General features: G+C 31.2%; 2 protein-coding genes across 3 annotated transcripts; both read right to left on the bottom strand.

Annotated features, from left to right (window-relative positions):
• Positions 1 to 1667: 1667 nt before the first annotated feature.
• On the bottom strand, positions 1668 to 3619 carry LOC146926220 (uncharacterized). 2 transcript variants are annotated; one of them, XM_085758589.1, is made up of 4 exons: positions 3446 to 3619; positions 2310 to 2510; positions 2165 to 2223; positions 1668 to 1997 (listed from the first exon to the last, which is right to left on the bottom strand). In XM_085758589.1, the coding sequence occupies exons 1-3, from the start codon at positions 3554 to 3556 to the stop codon at positions 2170 to 2172; spliced, it is 366 nt and encodes a 121-aa protein (XP_085614715.1). In that variant the 5' UTR covers positions 3557 to 3619; the 3' UTR covers positions 1668 to 1997; positions 2165 to 2169. The 2 variants fall into 2 exon arrangements, with proteins under 2 accessions (XP_085614715.1, XP_085614716.1); XM_085758590.1 differs by lacking the exon at positions 2165 to 2223.
• Positions 3620 to 6857: 3238 nt separating this feature from the next.
• LOC146926219 (uncharacterized) lies at positions 6858 to 8785 on the bottom strand. The gene is made up of 2 exons (XM_085758588.1): positions 8537 to 8785; positions 6858 to 7256 (listed from the first exon to the last, which is right to left on the bottom strand). The coding sequence occupies exons 1-2, from the start codon at positions 8645 to 8647 to the stop codon at positions 7023 to 7025; spliced, it is 345 nt and encodes a 114-aa protein (XP_085614714.1). The 5' UTR covers positions 8648 to 8785; the 3' UTR covers positions 6858 to 7022.
• Positions 8786 to 13430: the final 4645 nt, after the last annotated feature.

The following is a 13430-nucleotide window of genomic DNA, read 5'->3' as shown; positions in this document are numbered from 1 at the left end:
GAAATTAAAAATTCCTAATTTTATTTAATAAAACAACTTTATTAATTGTATTAGTAAAGTAATTAAATGACGTTATCTCGGTTGGTAAAAACATTGTATAATTCTAGCTCTGAATACCACACTCATCTAGTATCTTATAAAAGTGAATTTCTAACCAATAAAATCATTACGTCATCCGTCGCAAAATAATAGTTATTTAAGGTTTGTGCACGATATTTAAGAAAATGGTTAATTAAGTAAGGGTTAATTATGTTTCTAGTCCCTATAAAATAGCGACCTTGTAAGTTTAGTCCCTACTTAATTTTAATAGCATTTTTAGTCCCTATAAAAAAAATTTACTTATAATTTTAGTCCCTGCTAAAACAAAGTTTGATTAATTATCCTTAAACTCTTAAATTTTTGAACGATTTTTTTGAGACAAGATTAGAACACTATGAAAGGTTCGTTTACTAAAATTTAGAATTTTCTGACATGAAATGAATTAAATATGAATTTTTTAAAACGACAAAAGTTAAAGATAAAAAGTAATAAAATCTGGATGTAGAAATCAAATTTTGTGATAATTTTTTGCGGACGAACTTTTAGTAATGTTCTAAACATGTCTGCAAAAAATTGTTCAAAAATTTAAGAGTTTAAGCATAAATTAAACAAATTTGAGTTGAGTAGGGACTAATACTCAGTGCAGAAAAACAAAATTAGGGACTAAAAATGCTATTAAAATTAAGTAGGGACTAAACTTACAAGGTCGCTATTTTATAGGGACTAGAAACATAATTAACCCATTAAGTAAATGGTCCCTATAAATATGCAGAATTTTGTTTTTAGTCTCTACAAAATAAAATCACACTTTTTACTCCCTATAAAATTTTACATCAACGTTTTTAGTCCCTATAAAATTTTCCATCAGCATTTTTAGTCCCTATAAAAAATTTCCATCAGTATTTTTAGTCCCTAAAATGCTTAAGGAAAATGTCACAGGGACTGAAAAATTTACCTCTATAATTTGAAATTCTTTTTATTTTTGTCCTGCAACAACCCAGTAATTTGAATATCTTATCATGTGTGCGTTCGAACCCCAGAAGATCCATCAACGCGAATTTTGTTTTGATGACATGACAATTTTTTTTGCCTAAAGAAAAAACACTCGCAACTTTTTTTTGACTCAATTTTTTGTTTATATTATTAATTGAGGGGTGGAAAAAAAATTTGATATTTTTTCCTGTAGACCAAGTCCAAAAAAAGTGATTTAGAAATTACATTTTTTTTATGTCTTTTTACAGGTATGTTTAAGACATTAAAATAAGATCTCCCACGTAAAATTAGAATTTTACAAAATGTGACAGATTAATTGTGAATTTTTAAAATACAAAAAACTATAAAACCAAAACAACGAAAATCTCGACCTAAAATTAGAGAGGAATGATCGAAAAGTTTTGAGCTGATTCTTTTGTAGAAACCTCTATAAAAAAAAATAGATAGGAATGATCTACAAATTATTAGCATTTCGAGTGAGAGAATCAGGTACAAGGCCAGAACCATCCAAATGACATGACATTGAAAAACATTGCAAAACCACAATCGCAGTGCTACTGTGCACTACTCACAACTATGACAAAAACTAGACATTAATCTATCATAGAACAATTATTATTATTGCATAATACCAATAAGCAACAAGACAATGATTTCATTTAGGTATCAAGTTTAATTGATAATGCATCACCAATACAAATGTCCAGCTTAAATGGTGCCTGATAATATTAGTCCAAAAGAGCCATAAACCACACACAAACCTCACTTGTCCATACAATTGATCAAATTGATTTACTTGGCTCGCTTATGCTACCAAAAACCTCAAGTACTTATATTATGACATCAAATATAAAATAAAAGCAGAAGCGAAACCAAAACGAAGACTCCATCCAACGTTCAAAGGCACCATAATCAAACTGGCATAAAATTCAGAAAGTAGTTCCATTCCATCCAAAGTTGGAACCCTGCAAAACAATCAAAGCAGAAGTATCAGCAAAAGAAGCAGAAGCAACTATTTACTGTGCACAAAAGTAAACACTGGAAAAGGTGAGTTGATGTCAAGAAGATAAAATTACTAATTACATCTTAAAAGGGGCTAACTAACAGTTTTGAACAGTAAGGATTAATTTACATGATCTATTGCTGATGTAAAGCATGCAAACACTGTGCATATTCTTGACTCTGATGTGCCTAAACAAAAACGAGGAATGCAATAAGAAAAGAGTCCAGGGCAACGACCCTTCTTTTCAGGACAATTTAGAAACTTATACACTTGCCTTGGTGTCATAGAATTTCAAGAAGAATCGAGTTTTGGGAACAGACAACTTGGTTTCAAGAATTGCGGCGATTGCAGCACTAAGTTTCTTGTTCACATCAGGGTTAAGACCACCGATGGACACCAATTCTCCATAAGCTGCTGGCTGCTCAGTCCCACCAAAAGATATGGGTACTGATCCTTTGAGCACAATCATCACATACTGCAAACCAATAAAGGCCAGAAAATCATTGATTTAAAACACACTGAATATGTCAAAACTATAACATATTACGGAAAATCAAAGAATATAATAAAAGAGAAAATTAAACTACCAACACCAAAAAGCAATTAAACGTATGAATAACACCAAGTATAACATCAAATCTAAAGCATCCTTAAAATTCACTCAAGAAAGACACTAAACCACAAACACTAAAAAAAATAACTAACAGTGAAATTAAATGTAACATTCATTATAAAACACAGACCCAAAGACTGAGAGTTGGTGGAATTTTAGAGTAGTGCTAGCAACACTCTCTTTTCAACACTCTCCCAAACACCCACTTGTTTATTGGTTTAAATTAAGGTGGGTCTCACACTTTGGAAATGGGTTCCACTTAACGTAGTGGGGCATACATTAATTTTCTCCAATAAGAGTGAGTGTTAGAGAGTGTTGAAAAGAGAGTGTCCCTAGCATTCCTCGTAATTTTAAATATTCTGGTTATTTTTATCCCGCTGTACCATCTCTATTAGCATGTTAGACACCTCAACTTGTCGAATGTTTTAAAAATTTTGGACAACGTGCTAAAGACATGCCTTGTCTAAACCAGAAAGGAGCAACTACAGTACATAATGCACTGCCTTATGGGAAATCTCAGAAGTCATTGACTACACTTGTTCAGACAGTTAGACATAGGGAAATGTAGATTTGGAACTTGAAACAGTTATGACATTCCATTTCCAACAATCCATTTTGATGAACACAACAGACTAATTGCTTTCAAATTATACAATTTTCCGCAAACCATTCAAATAAATTAGGTTAAAACCATAGCAACCCCTTCAATATTCACAAATCATAGCAAAATTCAAAGTAATTGCAGTTATTTTTCGAGGTTGGAAACAAATCAGAGAGAAAGGGAGAGAGAGACGTACGGATTCGGGTTTACCGATGAGAGTAGCGACGGTGGAGGTGGCTTCAGAGAGGATGGAAGAGGTGTCGACACCTTCGAGGTTGACGTTGGTGGAGAGGTTGAGGCACGGCATCGTTTCGATATCTCTCTTCAAATCACTGACTGACTCGGTTGTAGCTACTTCTTTCTCTTACTCGCCACTGGTTGAAAATCCAAACCTCTTTTTATAACAACAACGAATCGTTTTCTATGTTATTTTTGCTTGGAAAATTATTTTTTAACAAAAATAAAAGATATTTTTTTTTTTTTTTTTTTTTGAAGAAAAAAATAAAAGATATTTATTCATTAGAATGGATAGATGAATAGAATATGGGAACAAAACCTTTCATAGTATCTTGGCTTAGTTAATGCTTTGGTCCCTTAACTTATTTTTGGATTTCAATTTGGTCCCCTAACTTTAAACTGTCTCAAATTGGTCCCCTAAATCTTACACCGTTTACTATTATGGTCATCTCCGTTAGTTTTTTTGTAAAAACTGTTAACATTTGCCACATGTCAGTTTTGATTGGTGATCAATGGTTGGATTTGAAAAGCACACATGGCATACTATAGACTCACAACATATGATAACTCCCTCTTCATCCTCTTCTTCACACCAACGCCACCATCTCCTTTTCTTCATCTTCTTCCATCATCCTCAAAAACAACTTCATCAATAAAATTTTAGAAAACACAGAAAATCAAAATCTCGTCATAAAAAAAAGGAACAACAACAGCAGCAAATTGAACAACAACACAGAAAATCCCATTGAAGAAAATAAAATAAAGAAGAACAACAGCAGCAGCGCAAATCTTAAACTTCTTTAACCAAATCCCTAAATCACTACATCACCACCATAAAAAAAACACTTAATCTCATCATAAAAAAAAGGAACAACAGCAGCAGCAAATTGAAGAAAATGAAGAAGAGTGACGTTTGGAACCCCTGTTCCTTTTTCCAAAATTCAAATCCAACAATCTCTCTTCCTTAATACCACATCATCAATCGAATATCCAGATCGTCTTTGAACCTTCATCGCCTTCAAACTCTATTGAATCACAATCTAAAGCTATAACAATAAAATTTCAAAGTGAATCGATGAATTGTGTTACTGTTCATCGCCTTTGTTCTCTCAGATTTTCAGATCCGTTCAATTACTCTTTTCAGGAATTTAGGGGGAAGTGAAAAGGATGAAAATTAGAAATTTGAAAAAATAATGAAGATTTGTTAATGTTACGATGAACATGGTTGTGATTGAGAAAGTTTTCCTATTGTGTTCCAAAATTGTGTTCCATGAAGTGGCTTTCACAGGTGAAGTTGAAATGACAAAGAGTATATTGAAGAAAGAAGAGGAAACAATGTCAGAGTAGTTTACGCCATTGTTACATATGAGAAACAAACTTGGAGAAACTCCTGTGTATAGAGCAGCTGCTCTTGGGAAGACAGATTTGATCAAGTGTTTTGTTGAAGAGTTAGGTGTGGATTTAAAGGATCATTTTCACAGGACTGGTGATAAGATGTCCATTCTTCACATTGCTATCATTGGCCAATTCTTTGGTTGTGATTGAACATTGTTAACGTTACGATGAACATGGTTGTTATTGAGAAAGTTTTCCTATTGTGTTCCAAAATTGTTTTGATACGCAAATACAATAAAGAATAAGTGTTTTCTAAAATTTTATTGATGAAGTTGTTTTTGAGGATGATGAAAAGATGATGAAAGAAGATGAAGAAAAGGAGATGGTGGCGTTGGTGTGAAGAAGAGGATGAAGAGGGAGTTATCATATGTTGTGAGTCCATGGTATGCCAAGTGTGCTTTTCAAATCCAACCATTGATCACCAATCAAAACTGACATGTGGCAAAGGTTAACAATTTTTACAAAAAAACTAACGGAGAGGACCATAATAGTAAACGGTGTAAGATTTAAGGGACCAATTTGAGACAGTTTAAAGTTAGGGGACCAAATTGAAATCCAAAAATAAGTTAAGGGACCAAAGCATTAATTAAGCCTATTTATTTATGCCTACAAATATTACTGTGTTCGAGTATATTCATACATCCACATTTACAAAGTTGACAACACTGGAGTCATTGATTGAATCAAATAAAAACCGCACTAAATTGAGAAATAAAAAATACACCACACAAAGATGAAAAATCAAAACAAACAACGACGAAATCACAAAAACAAACGAAAGAAAACTCAAAGTATATGGAAATCGTTTATGTAACTTAAAAAGAAGGAAAAACATTTCGGATGAGCGATTTTGAATCAAAATTGATCATAAATCATCCATGTTCGATAGATAATAAGAAGAAAGGTAGTGACAATTAGGGTTTCTGAATGAAAGAAGATAGAGAAAACATTTGTCCCTTAGAATATTTTTTAAAGGTTGGAGTATAAGTTATTTGAACAATCATTTTTGGGATCAAGACATTGCAACGTGAATGTCACATGACATTATCCAACCACAACGTGATATGTTTCTTTTTCTTTCTTCTCTCTTATTTGGCTTTTTTTTATTATTCTAAAATATGGTTGCCATGTGTCATATTGCGGTTGGGTAATATCAAGTGACATTCCCGTCACAATATCACAAGTGAAATAAATTTTTGAGACAGATCAAAGATATATAAAGATATATAATCACAATAAGAGTATGAAATAGTTGTCCTAAAAATTGGTTATGAGATTGCTTCAAAGAAACGAAAGCTTTCATATAAATGTGTCATTTTTAGAGGAGTTTGTGTCGTTCAGATTAGGGGAGAGGAAAAAGAAGGTTGTGGAATGAGTTCTAACATAAAAAAATGGTTTGATTGTTGGAAATTGTGGTGATACGAAGAGATCAAACTTTGGTGGTGCGAGAATGTGTGGATTGCGAATGATGAAGATATGAAGATGTTGGACAATGCTTCTTGATTTTTCTTGATTTTTTTATTTTAAATTAATTTTCACACAATTGTTTTTTAAAAATGTACATATTAGCTTAATTAGCTTAATGGGTCAAAACCAATGGAATGTTGGTCTTTTGCAAAAGGGGCAATAGTTGGGGTTTAAAAGTAGATTTTTGAAAGTGATATTGTTGGTGTTTAGTTCTAATGAAATGGTCCCTCAAATTGTTAGAATTTGACATCAAATTCGAAGAGAACAAAGTTTTAAAAGAATAAATCCTTTCTAACTTCGTCGGAGAAATGATATCTTTCGAAGAGGAGAAAACCAAAATGACAATCTTGTTATTTGCGTAACACCATAAAAGTTTTTCATTTTTTTAAGAAATTTTGTATTTTATCAGTGATGACAGCAAATAACCAAAGAGGACTGATTTTTAACAATATTTTGTATGATAGGCAAAATTCACAGAAGAATAATTATAGGACCAAATTAAAAACAAGTCAAAGTAAATGACAAAAAGGTCATTTTTATTTTATTCGGAAGCAAAAATCAAAGACATGAAACATATTATCGGTAGCAATACACTCCTTAAATGTCACTTATCAATTAGTAGTACTAGTATAGGACAATACTGTGACAAATCATGGACTAAATCAAAAGCATCACTACAGTTTGGAGCTATTTTCAATTTTGAGAACCATGATGTCAAAGACTTTGAGAAAAAATCTTGTTCTTGGTATAGAGAGGTTGGATTCCAATATTGTGCCAATGGTACTGATTAGATTCTTCTTCACTTCTGAATTAATGCCACCCATTGAAACTAGTTCACCATATGCAGCTGGTTCTTTGTTATTTTCAAACGATATTGGAACTGACCCCTTCAATAGAACCATCACAAACTGCAAAAATTACATTCACACATGTTGAAATTAATGCATTTCATGCCAACTCTAAGACTATCACATCGACATTCAAACACATTACACAACTTCTACCTCATAAATTTTTATACCATGCAATTTAGTTTTGGGTTATGTGGCATTGTTGTAGGATTCACCTTGAAATATCACTATGTATGTGATGATATAGCCTCTAATGATAAAAATTGATGGAAGAATTTTGACTGATGTGTTACAATTTCAAAATTGTATTTCTAAATTTGAAAATTCATAAATTATTTTAATTCATATTCACAGTTTTGAGTACCAATTTGGCTATTTACTTACTTCCACAAAATTCTTTGTGCGCAAAGTTAATAGGAAAATGTCATTGAATTTACCATGATAACTTCTATGTGCTGGACGGTACAACTTTCATAAAAATAAAAAAGAATTTCACTTGGAACAAAGTACAACATGGGTTTGTATGATGAAGATTTGAGTTTGTTTATGAATTTGATGAATTTTTTAAAGTTTTTTATGAGTTTTTTTTATTTTTTATTAATAAAAAAGAATAACAATGTTAACATTTTATAACATAAAAAATTAAATAAAAGACAAAAGTGTATATAAAATGAAGTTAAAGAACTAATCGTGTGATTTTCCCTAAAAATTGCATCAAAGAGCACTAAAATATTACAAACTGTCCTACTGACAGAAAAGCCTCCAACTAGTCTGCTGTCTTATTTGTACAACTTCTATGTATTAAACTTCCCATTGAAATTAGTTTATTTAACTTCCATTATATTTATACAATAAAAAAATATTTTGAAGAAAGATGTTGACTGAAGTTTTCTTAAAAATAGTCTAATACAAACAAAACCATTTGATTTTCAGAAATAAATAAAATAATTTTGTTATGTCAAATTTCACGTTAGTATTCGTTATTCGAGTGTGACAAGTTTTCTACAGAAAAGGCAGAGAGTAAAAGGGTGCAAACAGCAATAATGCTCAGTGACAAACCAAACAGAGAAGTGTACACTTCTGAACATTACATAGCAAACAAAAAGTAATTAATCAAACAATTTCATCCAATTATACCAGAAACCAATCAAACATTATGAATCAGTTAGGTTAGAAAAACAACATAATCTCATATCAAAAAATAAAGAAACACCATCATCAACAAAATCCAAAATTCATATTAATTTGTGTCAACCCTAAAAGGATTTTCACACAACCTTAAACCAAATTCCACAAGTTTTATTTGTAAAACACTCAAAATCAAAAGAGAGACATACCTTGTCTGGTTTTCCTATGATTGTGGAAACAGCAGTTCTAGCTTGATCAAAGATAGGATCGATGTTTTTTCCATCTAAATTAACGTTGGTAGAGATGTAAAGGCAAGGCATTTTTTCTTTCTTTCTTTCTAGGACTCTTCTTCTTGTTCTTATCACAATGCTTTATGAATAAATGTGACTATGTGAGTTAGCTAGCTTGGGAATATATACTACTAATGCAAATTCCATTTATTGCAATTTCAGCATGTGATGTGTGTAACTGTGTATGAATACAAAGCAAAGCTGGTTTTAATTGTTTCCACCACATGTTGGTAATGTATTGCCTGACTAGTACTCCTATTTTGAATACGAACATTTTTTTAAATAATTTTTTTATGGAGTATTAAATATATGCAAATTTTGATTAATTCTATTTTATTTAATCGTATCATTATAAAATCATTTTGGTCTTAGAAAAAGTACAAGAAACTTGTCAATTAATTTTAATTTTTAGTAACATCTTTTATTTTAATTTTTTTGTCTAAACATTTCTGTTTCTAAGGGAAAAAACTAGTTAAAGAAACTGATTCCGGATTAAAAAAAAAAAGACTATGATAATTTAGAATTCGGCGCAAAGGTACGCAAAATCTAAATAAGGATTGTTTCGGTTTCTTTTTCCGATAAGAGATAGAACTCTACTATAGTGACTCTTCCATATGCACAAACTCAAATAGGTTTTATTTGGGCATACAAAGATGATAAAAAAAAAATTGACAAGGAGATGATAAAATTTAGAAGAGAAAGCGTTTAATCACATACTTAATAGTATTTCTTTTTTAAATTTTATCTTTTATATGTATGTGTCCAAGTAAAATTTATTTAGGATTGTGACTATGTATGAGTTGGTGTTTTCATGGTTTAGGCTATTTGAGTCCGCTGTGAGACTAATTTTAAATTCACCAACAAAAACTTTGATTTTTTTTTTCAAATTTGTGCTAGAACTTGCAAATAGACGACTCCATAAATCGAACACATGTTCTCTTTATTTGTTTAATAAAGATATTTTCAAGAGTGCTATTATTTTCGAATCATAGAAAAGAAAAATATTTAGTTGACTTTGTCTATGACCGTGCTTGGACATGGACAACTCCATCCATCATAGAGTATTAAACTAATACTTTCTTTTTCATTTTCATGAAACTGAATCACATTGTTTTGTTGACTTTGTCCTATGGCGTTCTTCTATTCTGAAATTGAGGTATACGTTTGGTATTTTTTATTAATTAACTTCTGCCAGTGTTCCTCAAAACTAAGGGTTCATATATTTTTTAACATGTCAATTTTAATATTTTATTTATGGAACATGCAAATTTAATTTTTAATATACATAACATAAGAAAGATGGTGGAAGATAACTACAATCTATTTTTAATTTTAATACATGATTTCTTATGCACAAGTTATTACACTGTAACTTCAATATTTAGATTTAATTACTCTTGTATTTTATACTTAGCCATATGATTCTTAATGTTTTTTTTTAGACAAATGATGGCTAATGTGTCAATTTTGGATTCAATGAATATGTTCTTATACTCAAGGTGATGTACAAAATCCGGTATTTGTAGACATTTGAACCCACACCCCTTGTTTTGAATTTGAATTGTGTGCAGTTTGACAGAACCCACTCATCTACATATATACTATCGTTTAATCCGATTAGACCGTTTAAATTTCAATGTAGATTTCAATTATTATTTTAAATATAAAAATTGAAACCGTCTGGTCTTAATTGGATGGCTTAGATGTGACCGAATGTAGTTATGAAGTTTTTTTTTTTTTTGGTTACAAGTTACGAAGTTTTTACTACACAGCTCATATCTCCTTATTTTTTGGGACCTTTGTGTTAATCCCCAACATGCTTTATCACCTTGAGTTATGACTAGTAATATTTTGATGATAAAGATCCAGACTTTGAAAAAAGGATGCAGACTTTGATGTTAAAGAACCAGACTTTGAAAAAAGGATACATACTTTGACTAGATACATTTCTTTGTTATTATCATGTGCATTAAGTAATTGTTGAAAAAATCTGAGTAGTGCTTTTGGTTGACATTTTCATTATTCTGAATGTAAATTATTCAAATCGAACATGGCATATGCTTGTTCAAATCTAGCTATATGATTTGTTTATCATGATCACCCTCTTTCATTTTATAAGACACGGTTTTGGCTGGTGACAGAGAGATTACTATACTAAGTGATCTCGTTTGATTTTTAACAAATTGTTTATCTTTTTTTCTTCTCATAAAAAATAGTGACTATTAATTTATTTTATTCTACAAATACAAAATATACTGAGAGGTATAATAATATATCTAACCTAGTTCTATTGACCAGATCATTATTCCTGTAGAAAAAAAAGACCAGAACTTATCTCTGGTTTTCAAGATAAAAGAAATCACTTATTAGCAACAAAAAAAAGAATCACTTTTTTTTATAGTAAATAAAAGAAATCACTTACTTCAACTACTTTAAATTAATGTAACGAATAAATCTTTTCCTAAAAAAAAAATGTCACGAATAAATCTAAAAACTATTTATCAAATAACACTTGGTCTCTATGTTGATAGAGTCATTGCAGTACTCATATTTCACACTTATTCAACTTAAATGATAAAATTTTAGACAAGAGACTATTTGACTAAAAAAATAATAAAAATAACAATGCATGAGAGGCATCAAGTGAAATTAAACGGTGAAATCTTCTTTTCTTTTTTTTTCGAGTAGGTTAGTTGTTAGATTCATACACTTTAAGAATGAAAAATTGGAAAATATATTAACAGGGAAACTTTTAACATTAAAATAAACAAGTTTTCCATCTGCAGGAACTAGTGCAGCTAGATCAGGAACGCTATTTTGCAAGTGCATTCTTCATTCTAGCTAGTAATCAAACTTATATTTCTTCTTAATTACAGCATCAACAAACCTAATCCAAGTTTTTAATCAAGATCATTCTCTTTATTCAGCACGATTTTCGTTCATAAACACCATCAAGAGAATATTTTATTGTCTACTTTGGATGTTCTTTTGTGAAAACCTCCCGAACCCGATTTTGGATTCCATTTTCAAAACCGAACCAAACCACATGTAAATATATTTTAATACTTTTTTTTATAATAATTTGATATATTGCATCCTGAGTGCCATAGTGTGGTGAATCAAGTTTGTACTACTACCATTGTTGGTTGTCCTATGTTCATTCACAATTAGAAACTTAAGTTGTTGAAGGATAAATTAAAGACTTGGAACAAAGAAACTTTTGGTTATGTCCTACGAAGCACGGATACAGACACGACACTGACATGCCGACACCGCTAATAATTTGAGAAAATGACATAATTCAGTGTAATTACAAGTGTCAGTGTCATGTCGCTGGCGGACAGGACACGTGTCGGACACGACACGTGTCAGACATGACACGTGTCGGACACCTGAACACGCTTAATCCGAGGAGCGTCCGTACTTCATAGGTTATATCCATAATTAAGTCCGAGATTCTTATGTGATGTTGGATGAGATTCAGGAGAAGATTTGCCAGCTTGGTCATTTAGACATTTTTATGGAAAAAGAAAAATCTGCCAAATTGAATTTGGAAAATGTTGTTAAACTAGAAGAAATCTTCCAGGAAGAAAAATCTAGAGTGAAATGAAATTGTGATGGTGACAAAAATACTACTTATTTACACCTAATAAAAGGAATAAAGAATGCTTCTAACATTATCTCCTCTATCAGAATTGGTGACAACTTGATCTCTGACCCTGATGAAGTTGCTTGTTTTGTTGTGTAACATTTCACCTCTACTTTCAAAGATTTTTTAAAGAGGATTCATGCCTGCTATAATCACAAAGATCTTTTGCAAAGACTCTCTCTCAGATCATGCCTGCTATAACTTAAGTTCAACAAAGAGGATTCATTAAAGGATGACAAATCAATGATTGTGTAACGTGTTTGCTTAACTTCTAAAGCTATCAATGTAATGCATAATAAATATTTCGGAGGCAATCTTGTTGTGAAATTGGATATTGCCAATGCTTTGATACTTTTGACTAGAAGTTTGCAAGCTTATCTTTTCAACCTAATCTTTTGTAATTGGATCAACATTATTCTTGATTTTGCTAGGCTATCAATTTCTATTAATGGAAAGCAGCATGCATTCTTTTCTTGCAAAAGGGGCTTAGGCAAGGAGATCTTTTATCTACATTGCTATTTTGAATTGCAGGAAGTTATTAGTTAAAGTATTACAAAAATGGTCCGAGATGGAAAGCTTAACCTTATTCATGGCTTCCGGGTTAATCAGAGCCATGAATAAGGTTTCAATCCCTTTGACTGATAAAAAGGATAAACGATCTGGAAACTATCTCATGATGGAGATCTATCTTTCAAAGACTCCTAACTTTTTCACTGTCCAGTTGGTCATAACATTGGTTGGGCTATTCCAATATAAGACATTGCTATTCCACCCTTAAAAACTATGACTCGGTGGAGAATCTTGCACAACTATAGCTTCCTTATAATGATAACTTAATCAAAAGAGGATATCAACGTCCTTAAATGTGCAGTCTATGGCTCCAGTTCAAAATCCTCTTCTGATTTATTAGTAGAAAGATTCAAAATAGCAAAAACTATATAATTGACCGGTCAATATGTGCCCAAAATTAACAAAATATAACAATACTTCCGTTTCACTATATAAGGGTTTTTTCCTTCTAATTAGGCGTCAATTAGATTTTTCATGATTAAAATAGATAATAAACATTTAAAGAGATTCTTGTGTTGTGAATATCGTCCATTCCTTTTCCATATAAATATCCAACTACCAACAATCAGTAGATACCCCGGTCATTCTTTTCCT

Source organism: Medicago sativa, chromosome 4 (assembly GCF_051527215.1).
Source record: "Medicago sativa cultivar Bolivia chromosome 4, Bolivia_mono, whole genome shotgun sequence".
NCBI lineage: Eukaryota > Viridiplantae > Streptophyta > Magnoliopsida > Fabales > Fabaceae > Medicago > Medicago sativa.
The sequence above is the reverse complement of the archived record's forward strand: the minus strand, read 5'-3'. Positions and strand labels throughout refer to the sequence as shown.